This window comes from Trachymyrmex cornetzi, unplaced genomic scaffold, assembly GCF_001594075.2.
Source record: "Trachymyrmex cornetzi isolate Tcor2-1 unplaced genomic scaffold, Tcor1.1 scaffold836, whole genome shotgun sequence".
Lineage (NCBI taxonomy): Eukaryota > Metazoa > Arthropoda > Insecta > Hymenoptera > Formicidae > Trachymyrmex > Trachymyrmex cornetzi.
The window spans coordinates 29,676-41,530 of NW_017300176.1; the positions used below are offsets into that span (position 1 = coordinate 29,676).

The 11,855-nt window shown below is 33.3% G+C and overlaps 1 protein-coding gene across 4 annotated transcripts in view; it reads left to right on the top strand.

Annotated features, from left to right (window-relative positions):
- The first annotated feature begins 2,266 nt into the window (after positions 1-2,266).
- The window catches only part of papi (tudor and KH domain containing protein papi), a 49,872-nt gene continuing 40,283 nt past the window's right edge, over positions 2,267-11,855 (top strand). For 3 of the 4 annotated variants that reach the window (XR_001940521.1, XR_001940522.1, XM_018519740.1), the window contains exons 1-7: positions 2,267-2,541; positions 3,104-3,527; positions 3,599-3,934; positions 4,189-4,347; positions 4,508-4,665; positions 7,576-7,796; positions 7,870-8,050. Coding sequence is in view for 1 of the 4 variants with exons in the window: in XM_018519740.1 (XP_018375242.1) it covers positions 2,428-2,541; positions 3,104-3,527; positions 3,599-3,934; positions 4,189-4,347; positions 4,508-4,665; positions 7,576-7,796; positions 7,870-8,050 (1,593 nt within the window). In the remaining 3 variants the exon portion in view is untranslated. The remainder of the gene's footprint in view (positions 2,542-3,103; positions 3,528-3,598; positions 3,935-4,188; positions 4,348-4,507; positions 4,666-7,575; positions 7,797-7,869; positions 8,051-11,855) is intronic. The other variant, XR_001940523.1, reaches the window with a different exon arrangement.

Consider the following 11,855-nt stretch of genomic DNA (forward strand, 5'->3'; position numbering starts at 1 on the left):
GTTTTTGCATGAAACAAAAGAATCTGACAAAAAAACGTCGTTCTGCCTTGTGATCTGAGATATTAAGCGTTAAAGTTGATGACTATTGAGGTTAGAAAATCTGTCACAAAGGCAAAATGAGGTCAATAATTGTACTGATCCACATGAGTTTCGACTTTTCACGCGATGCAAAGAGGCGCACGACTTCTATAATTGTACTGTTGCAAAATCGAAACCCTTGTGCATTTTTTCAGACAGAATAAGCTAAAATGAGCCAGAAATTAGATTCGACGCATGGTGGTTCTATCATGTTTCGGCGTAACAAAATAGCGTAAAAAGCATAAAGTGACTAGACAGAAACTGATGTTTAATTGAAATGATATGATTGGTCGGCGCAAGTTACGCTTACGCAAGTTACGCCGCATGTGACGGCACCCTTAAGCCTTGTGTCCACGGGGGTGATTCCGATTGATCACGGATCGATTGGACAGCACCAATCACAGCGACCGGTGCCTAGGAGCTTTATAGTCTCAAGCGCTGTGAGTGGCTCGTGTCCAATTGAGCTGTGTCCAACTGGGTGCAACCCGTGTCCACGATGCTAAAAATCGGTCCGAGATCTCGGACAGAGAAAAAATTAACAAATCACATTTGAACAATTTGATCACATGACCATTGCGATTAGTCAATTCTTTCTTCATCCGAGGTCTCGGACCGATTTCTAGCATCGTGGATACAAGGCTTTAGCTCGGATCTTCATACGGGCAACAGCGCTTTGACACCGAACGCTGATTGGTGAAAAACGGATGATAAAGGTAGAGTCCTAGATTTATCAGAGTGGCGCAACCGGCTTAAGTCAGTATTGGTACGTTTCCATTGAGCGCGTCACGCGTCGCGTCATGAAAGAGAGAAAGAGATAAGATTATATAAATACACAACCCCTCTCTTTTTCTCCTTTGACGACGCGACGCGTGACGCGCTCAGTGGAAACGTACCATAAGAAGTAAGAGTAAGAAATTGACCAATCAGGCGTCGTCTACAATACAAACTATGTCAAACAAGATAAGACGTTTACGATAATGTGAGATAGAATGTATAGGTTAAAATGAAATCGAAATATGGCACTAGTACTATAAATATGGCTGCCAAGTCACGCAATTGATTAGATTGCAACAGCGAATCAGAATGTATAACATCGGTTGCACCTCTCTGATAAATCTAGGACTCTACAGCAACGTAGTCAACAGCAAGACTGTATGGGTGCGTTCCGTTTCACGTATGATGTGCATAATACATCATTTATCCTTGTTTAACATTCGATGAATAACAAGGATTAAAGCGGGGAGCACAGATTTTTGCATAACGCATAACACGTAATGCATAAGAATATGTACCAATCGAAGTTCTCCGTTTCTTTCCCTTCCATGTAATAGAGAACTCTGGTTGGTTCAATTTCTTATGCCTCATGTGTTATGCATTATGCAAGAGTCTGTGCTCCCCGCTTAAAGGCCGCAACACACACTCTTGCATAACGCATAACGCATAGTGCATAAGCGAATCAACTAATCAGAATCTTTCCTTTCCTCCCATTCCATGGAAAAGAAGAATTTTTATTGGTTGATTCCTTTATGCACTATGCATTATGCGTTATGCAAGATCGTGTGCTGCGGCCTTAAAGATGCATCATGCGCATCATGCGTGAAACGGAACGCAGCCTATAGGCCGCAGCACACACTCTTGCGTAACGCATAATGCATAATGCATAAAGGAATCAACCAATAAAAATTCTTTTTTTCCATGGAATGGGAGGAAAGGAAAGATTCTGATTAGTTGATTCGCTTATGCACTATGCGTTATGCGTTATGCAAAAGTGTGTGCTGCGGCCTTAATGGCCCGGCACACCAGCGCGATGTTCGTCGCGCGCGACACGCGATATCCAATGAGAGTATACCTTTAGAATGAGAAAGGTAAAGCTGTACACTCATTGGATATCGCGTGTCGCGCGCGACGAACATTTCGCTGGTGTGTCGGAGGCATTATAGCGGGGAGCACAGATTCTTGCATAACGCATAACACATGAGGCATAAGAAATTGAACCAATCAGAGTTCTTTATTTCATAGAAAGGAAGGAAATGAAGGACTTTGATTGGCACATTTTTTTATGAATTACGTGTTATGCGTTATGCAAGAGTCTGTGCTCCCCGCTTATATCGTTCTTAACCTCATCTCTTTGTGATATACTTCCATCTCTGTGTTCCTATACTTAACTGTGATAAAAGTAATGAAAATCTCCTATCTATAATAGTAATTCTGCTGATTGAGTTAATCGTCGATTAAGTTAATCGGCGTTTGTAATAGTCGCCCTAAGGGTTGATAATTAAAAAATGTTTTCAATATTTTTGTTGTTGCGAAGTTATACAATATATTGTCTTAATTTGAATTTATAGAAAAATGAGATTGTTATCAACTGTGAACAGGCAATCGGTGTTACCGATTTTACTCGGCTTATCCTTAACAACTTTTGGATTATCAGTGGCAATTTTGCTGTACACTATGGTTGAAAAAGTAAAGCTTGCTTTCTTGACATAAAATTTCTTTATTCTGTGTTGGCTTTATTGCTAAAATCTATTTTATAATGTATTTTTTGTTTCTGTTTCTTGTTTTTTTTACCTCTATTTTCCTCATTGCAATCGTTTTATCGACAATTTTATTTCTTGCTACGTATTTCTTGTTTCTTTCAAAGTTTGTTAACTTTAATGGCTGTTCTCTAATGTGCTTTTTGTTTCCTGTTTCTTGCTGTTTGTCTCTTGCCTTTTTTACGGCTGTTCTACAATGTGTTTTTTGTTTCCTGTTTCTTGCTGTTTGTCTCTTGTCTTTTTGATCAAGAAGGCAAGAGACAAACAGCAAGAAACAGGAAACAAAAAGCACATTGTAGAACAGCCATAAAAGTTAATGAACTTTGAAAGAAACAGGAAACAGTAGCAAGAAATATAATTGTTAAAACAGTCGCAAAGGGGGGAAAAGCAAGAAATTGGAAACACAGAGCATATTGTAAAATAGGCTTAACCTGTCTGTGAAATTCAATAAAATTTATTTGTTTTGTAAATACAAGCTTATTATATTGTAGGATGATAATGGTGATAGAAAGAAATATAGTTGGTTAGCAAAATCCAAATGCAAAGAAATTTGCATGGAATTTAAAATGCCTGAGAAGTATGTATCTGCTGTTATTGGTAAAGGTGGTGCTGTAATAAGAAATATAGAAGAGTTAACCAACACATGCATTAAGATGGAAAAGGCAGATTTATATTGTCCAGATCGTGTCTGTTACATTTGGTCTGATAATGCAGAAAACATTTATTCAGCACAGAGTATGATACACTCTATAATAAGCAATCTACCTGTTATTGAAACCTTTGAATTGTTTGTCCCTTTTGAAGTTTCTAGAAGAATTTTTAAAAAAAAAAGGAATGATTTTGGATTTGCGCAAGAGATTCAAAAAACTTATGGTACAAAAATTATACTTGAGAGTGATCCTCATAAAACTGAAAGTATGTTCCCAATATTTATATCAAATTTGCAATATTATCATGTTATTACTATAATTACTAATTTTTTATAGCTGGACTCAAAAAAAGGATAATACTAAAGGGAACTGCTGATCAAATAGCAGCAGCCATTATTCAAATAGAAGATAAAGTTCAAGACGAGATTGAAACTGAAGTTCAACTAAGAATGCAAGTTGCAACTGCAAGAATATCTGTATCTGAATTATCCCATATTAATACTGATATTAAAAATACAACAGAGGATCATTCTGATATTAAAACTTATGAATTATTAGTGCCACATGAAGTTTGTGGAAGGATCATAGGAAAAAATGGATACACAGTGCAAAAAATGGAAAGATTCTCCGGTGCAAAAATCATGCTTGAAAATGTTGCTAATAAATTTGAAAGTAAATATTTTTTAACATTTTCTTCATATCTGAATTGATAAGATACTTATATTTTATTATTAACTTTATTATATATGATGTACAATTAATTCACATTGTAAATGAAATTGAGATGGATAAGCTTAATTATCAAGTATCAAGATTCGCTTTGATGACTTTGAAAATTGGACACATTTGTTTTTTAATTAATCTCTGTAATCTGTTGGAGTCTATAATAACAATTAATGCAATAATTGTGATAATGTTTTTTATAGATCAAAGAAATATAAAAATAATTGGGACTGGTAAACAAATTGAACTAGCCACTAATCAGATAAAAAATAAAATTAAAGAGGCAATTGAATCTTGTAATGAATGGAATTCTGAATCTACAATGACCATAAAAAGAATATCCGATTCTCCATGTAACAATGGTATTAGAACATCTAATGTTTTAAAAACTGCATTAGAACAAGATATTTGAAAAACAAATTATATTTGTAAAACATTTGATTTTGTAAATTTTATAAATTTATATTTCATTAAAATTTGATTTTTATATATTGTATTACAATTAAATTTTGATTTTAATAGATGGTTTGATGGAAGTATATGTATCTGCAATGGAAACACCAAGTCTGTTTTGGATTCAAGTGGTTGGTTCTGCAAATATCCATTTACAATACTTAGTACACGATATGACAAAATATTACAATGAAAAGGAAAATTGTCAACTCCATGCCTTGAAAAAAGTAAATAGAAACGTAATTCATTTAACTTTATTGCTATAACGAGATATTTAAAACAAGATAAATATAAACAAGAGATAGAGAGAATTGTATAATTATCCATACAATATAATAGAACCATTTTTTATTCCTGCAATCTCTGAATTGGTGCACACAGTGCAATAAGTTGAATTGAAACAAACGTATAGAGAGAAATAAAAAAAACAGATTTTATGTTTTTATAAATGATATACAATCATAAGTGAATCAACCGATGTGTGAATAATATGAAAATGCAAAAAGAGCTACATTCATTCAAAGCGGATTTTAGTAACTAATTTTCTATGTGATATCTATATATTTCTATATTTTTATAATATCTATGTATATATTAATAATTTAATTGTATGCATGTATACATGCGCATGCATACAGTATCATTTATTAGAAACACTTGCGATTTTCTCATATCTCGCAAAAAGTAAAGTTTAAAAAAGTTTTTAAAAAATTTTGAAAAAATTTATGCGAATTGGGAACATAGAAACAAAAACTTTTCCATTTTTATGTAAACTCTTTAAAATTAGAAACATTCAAAAATTAGTTTTTGCATGAGAAATTCAGTTTAGGATTGTGTTTTATGGTCAATCAATTGGCGCACAATTTGTATGAATAATAATCTACAATAATAATAATAATATAATAACATAAATAATATAATATAATAACACAAATAATATAATATAATATCATTAACAACTACAATAACAACAACAATAATAATATGAAATTTATTGAATAATACGAAATATGATTTACGCTTTGTGATTAGCGTGTTGTAATACAATTATATAAATCTGACCGTTTCAGTTCACATTTGGGTCATCCTGAAATTCTTTAATACAATTTTTTTTTATAATTAGGATAATGTGGATCTTCATCAATCTGCATATGTGTCGTTGTTTAGCACAGAATTATCTTATGATTTGTATTCTGTGCGTTATATTTTTTTGCAATAGACATCGCTGAGAGATATGTATCCTCCTCAGTATTCATAAATATTCAATTCAGTTGCATGGTTTAGTGGTGTTGGAAAAATCTTAAGGCGATGCTAAAGCCTCCTGTTTTACCACATTTCCATTCGGTGAAAAATCTCTGTATTGGATGTACGGATTGCAAAAGTATTATTGCTTAAATTAAAGTACGCACAAACAGGACCTCAGCTGCACTGGATTTCCTGAGAAAATCGAAAAAAAGTTTAAGATTCGTTAAAAATTCACTTACTTTTAGCTCGTACATCTGTCATCTCAGGTATATATTTACTTGATATAAGAGTTTTAAGAGTTCATATCTTGAAAATAAGCGTGCAGCTGAGGTCACATTATTGAAACGAACGATACCGGGTTTGTAGAACTAAGATTGAAAGTCGAGAAAAGAAATATTTCCACCGAATGGAAAATACGTGCATACGAAGACTGGGACTGTCAACAGAACCGAAATTCCGTGTAGCAGTAGTTGCGCGGTCTTGCGATAGATGGTGCTGGCATATGTTAGATAAGAACAGATGTATGCGTTTGATTAAGACAGAATGATATATATTATATAATATAATGTAAAAACTAAATCAAAGATGTCACCACTATTTTCGAATTTGGAATTTAAAAAGTCTGTACTATACTTTGATTGAGTTGGGTAATCGGTTTAGCATCCCCTTAAGCTAACATTTTTATTATATAGCAACCAATCAGAAGAATAATTGAAATTAAATATCATATATTGTTCGCCATTCACCTCACAGCAGTATCAATCGCAACGATATCGTGAAAATGTGTTTATATAATAAATTTAAGTAGGTAAGATATTTAGTTCGATAATCACATTAAAACCATAATAATTAAAATTCGATGTGTGTCATGTCCATTAAACGTTATGTACATACGATCAGACATTAAAACGGTATCGCGAGCTGGTAACGAAGAAAGATCATTTTGGTTAAATTAAAAAACTTCATGTTATTTATATTTTGTTGAGTATTTCTATGTACGCATGGTTTAAGTTTTCAGTATCCGTTTTCATTTTTAAATCGCCCGTTTGATTGGCAATTTATATCTAACATCTCCGACATCTATCGACGTTATTGTAAGAAATACGTTCACGAAACAAATCGTAAGATAATTCTGAGGTAGACAATAACGACACACATGTAGATTGATGGAGATCTACATTAGCCTAACTGATTAATTATCAAAGAACTTATATAAAGAAATTTTTACTGAGGATGATTCAAATGTAAGCTGAAACGTTTAGGTTTATATAATTATATAAACAAAGAGCAAATTATATTTCCGGCGCCGACTCTTAAAGCTTAAATGTATATATACAAGGTGACCCATTTTAACTTAGACAGCCAAATAATCCGAAACATCGCGATTAAATAAAAAAATGTTTAAAACAAAAATTGTTGGATATGAAGGGACTGATTGAACTATGACCTTGACAATGACCTTGTCCTTCATTTTCAAGGTCATTTGAAGGTCAAGGTCATTTTTTTGAATGGGAAGCCCCATTTTTCGTTGAATATTCTTGTAGCTTATCTCGAGAGCTTTCCCAAACACTATAATAAAATATTTTTTCATTAAGTACTTCTCGAGTTATAAAGCTCGAATGTTACAGACAACATTCAAGAGGTTTTAGCCATCGGTCGGATACCTTGTGTAATGCTAATGTCGGCGACGGTACTGTAACATTCGAGCCTTATATAGGTTTCGAGTTATTTGGCTGTCTAAGTTAAAATGGGTCACCCTGTATATAATATATATATATATATATATATATATATATATATATCTCGTTTATTTGTACTATTCATATTGATCATAATAATACTAATTTAATAATACTAATTTATATCTGTAACCGTTTGTGCATTGATTCTAGATAACAGTAGGCCAAATGGTAGCGGCAAGATTTAAATATGACAACAAGTGGTATCGTGCAGAAGTAATATCCATCATGGAATCTTCTAAATATAAAGTCTTCTTTGTAGATTATGGAGATTTGGAAATCATCCCCATAAATGATATATTAGAACTTCGTACAGATATGTTAAGCTTACGTCTGCAGGCTGTGGAGTGTTCGTTGGCAAACGTAAAGCCACGGTAAATTAACATCTCACTGATCAATAGATGTTACTGTTGTCAATTATTCTCCAATGAAACATATTATTTTCAGAGAAAGCGAATGGAGCTTCAAAGCTAACGACAAGTTCGCTGAACTTACTCATTTAGCGAAATGGAAACCGCTCATTGCTCAAGTTAAAGGCTACAAAGAACGTCCAATCGGTTATGGAGGATCTCGCCGTGAAAATTCATTGATTCCTTGTATCAATCTATATGACAAAGATAATGATAAGGTGAGACGAAAGGGATAAGAAGATTTTTACATTTCATAAACCTTGAACTCTATACACTCGATGTCTTTGCTATATATAATATAAACACTTTTTGGTTTTATGAGGTGTTTTAGATTTTTACAAAATATCACGTTATAAATGTACGACTTTATTCAGACTATATAATAATCTTATATTATGACAGTTTTAAGATTAATTTGTTATCTTAATTATAACAATTTAATTAAGATAACAAATATATTATTTATTGAATATCTTCAGGAAAGTATAGTAGAAATAATAAATAATTGTTGTAATGATTGAATAGTTAGCATTAAATATCTATAAATTAAATTTAAAAAAAGTTATTAAATCCCTAAGGCGCTTAATGAGTAAAAATAAATATATATTTATATCTATTACGTGTTAATATTTGTTATAGCAATGGTTTTATCTTATGCGTTATTTCTTTAAATGCAATTTAAGTATCTTTTGTCTACGAAAATTTTTTTGAATTTTTGTATCGCGAATAATTGTTCTGTACGCCATACTCTAAGTCAGTGTTGCAAGATTCGTAGGATGTCCCACGGCGAGACCTATCTGCGCATGCGAATGCTACGTCATAATCGGTTTCAGCAAATATTAAGATTCAATATGAGGCATTCCTTGGCGCCCTGGTGCATTTTTTATATCCGATTATTGCGAAGAATATTACTAAGGCCTAGGTGGTCTAATGACTTAGGACGCTCGTACGGAATACAAGAGATCCGGGTTCAAGTCCCGGCCGAGGTAATATTTTTTGCAATAAATTTATTAACAGTTTTAACATATTAACATCTTTATAATATACCAGGTATGTAAATATAAAACTGGAATTTTTTAATAGAAAATACACGTTTATTGCATGAAAATGATAAAAAATATTTTATTCGTATTGCCCATCGCTAGCTATACATTTTTTCCACCTGTCTGATAATTTGTGGATGCCACGCCAAAAAAATTGTTGCTCTTTTGAGCCAAACCAGTTATCTAGCTATTTTCGTACATCTTCGTAAGAAGTGAAGCGTTGCTGAGCAAGTGCGTGTCCCATTGATGCAAATAAGTAGTAATCGGACGGAGCCAAGTCTGGTGAGTAAGCCGCATGCGAAAGTATTTCCCAACCAAACGCCTCAATCGTTTCCTTGACCAGTTTTGCTGTGTGTGATGGTGCATTATCATGAAGCAAAATCACTTCGTGTTGTCTTTTTTGATATCGCGGTCGTTTGTCACGCAAAGCTTGATTCAAATTGATCATTTGTTGTCGGTAGCGTTCAGTATTAACGGTTTCGTCAGGTTTTAGCAACTCATAATAGATCACACCTTTCTGATCCCACCAAACACAGAGCATTGTCTTCCGTCCATAGCGATTTGGCCTTGCAATCGATGTCGATGGTTCGCCTGGAGTTACCCATGATCTTTTACGCTTAGGATTCTCAAAATATATCAACTTTTCATGGCCGGTCACAATTCGATGGAGAAATGACTTTCTTTTGTACCTGGCGAGCAGCATTTCGCAAGTGGTTTTTTGGTTTTCCTGCTGTCTTTTATTCAGTTCATGTGGAACCCATTTTCCCATCTTCTGGATCTTTGCCGTGGATTTCAAACGTATGGAGACGGTTTCTCGTATCACATTCAATTGATCCGCGAGTTGTTGAGTTTGAGCGTCATCCTCATCCAACAATGCTTGCAATTCGCTGTCCTCAAACTTTTTCAGTGGTTTTCCACGTTCGTCGTTTCTCTCGTCAAAATCGTCACTTTTGAATTTTTTAAACCACTCAAAGCACTGTGATTTACCAAGAGCATGCTCACCGTAAGCTTCGACAAGCATTCGATGCGATTCTGTAGCAGTTTTCTTCAAATGGTAACAGAAAATCAATGCTGTCCGCAAATCGTAGTTTCCAGGCACAAAATTCGACATGCTCAACGCTATTACAAACTATACTGTTGTATGAAACTTGTATTGTTGAGTTGAAAATCTTTGTCAGATGTCAGAACAAGGAAATGGTGTCAATGACGCGGTCTGACAGCATTGACAGCTATGGCCATCTGTTGGTAAATTCCGGTTTCATATTTACATACCTGGTATGATGCTTGGTAGCATCAAATTATTAAATTGCTTGTCAATTTAATTCGCGATTGCTAGAGTAGTTTTACTTGCGTTTATTTAGTCCGGAAAAATAATTCGGCGCGCAGTTTGTGTGTGAAAAAAAAGACTACAATATAGTATATATGCAAGTACATATATAGTATATATTAGTAATTTAAGATTGAATTATTTAAGCAACGAAGATCCGTAATAGGCATTTTAAATTTCTTAGTATATATTAGTTTATTATTAGCGCTAACACGCATGCGTGAGTTTGTCCCACGAATCTTGCAACACTGCCCTAAGTACCAAAGTCTTACTGAATTTTATTACCGCAAATAAAACCGGCATACAATGCATATTTTCTTGCTTGTATTTTAGTAAATTATTGGAAATTATGTGTTCTCTCTATGTACAATTCTAGTAATTTACTAGAACACAAGTACTCTAGCAAGAAAATATGCATCATACGGCTTATAAGATGCAAGCCGTCAGTAAATGTTAAGTATAAATGAGTTAAAAAAGTATTGTATATATATATATATATATATATATTGCCCGTATTCATAGTCAGGCTTTACATTTAAGGCTTCGTTAAATTTATCTTCAGATACTCTACGAATTATTTTATTAGCTATTGAGCATCTAAAGATAAATTTAAGAAAGCCTTAAATATAAGGTCTGACTATGCGCTTCGCGCGCACTATTTAATTTAATTTAATTTAATTTAGTTTATTGCAAAGCTATATGAAAAAACTACATATTAAGTATTAGACACGACATGTGATACAATAGAATATAATTAACAAAAAACATAAATACAATAGACGAAAAGGAGCTTGCAAAATGGTTAGGCACCAGCAGAATTGCTGTTGCAAAGCCTACCAGTAACAAAACTGTAATAAGACAACAATGCAATAAGAGTTAAATCATACATACACACACGCATAAACACACTTTCTCACACACACACGCTCACACACACGCTCATACATCCGCAAATACACCAATTACATCAGTCTCGTTTAAATACCGTGAGTGACGCGATGAAACGCGAGGCAGCAGAACGGAAAGAGGAAATAGAGGTAGAAGTTTTTATTGAATCAGGAAGGGAATAAAATACACTACTCAACAAAATCTAGGGAACACTTTCAAACACGCTAAAAATTGAGCAATATTCAGAACACCATAATTCAATGAAAAATCATCGCAGACAAAAAATTAAAAAAGGATTTTAAAGGTTGAAATCTCTACTTTCGAAATCTATAATTGAAATTTCAATATGACTGATACTTAACGGAGTTATATGGACACAAATGGATATCCGTCAAATCTAAAAATTTTTTACAAACTTTATAAAGGTCTATAGCGTGAGGTAAAAATTACACGCAAATGCGGTTTACAGCAGTCGAAAGAGTGAATCTTTACCTTTAATTTGTTTTTTTATTAAACATTGTACGATTTTTTTTTACCGAATTATTGAACGATGAAGCAAAAGTGATCACTTCTACTTTAACGTTCAATAACTCGGTGGAAAAAAATCGTACAACAATCAATAAAAAATGAAATTGAAGGTAAAGATTCATTCTTTCGACTGCTGCAAACCGCATTTTTGTGTAATTTTTACTTCACGCCATAGATCTTTGTAAAGTGTGTACAAAATTATACGATATGTTTTAGATTTGACAAATATCCATTTGT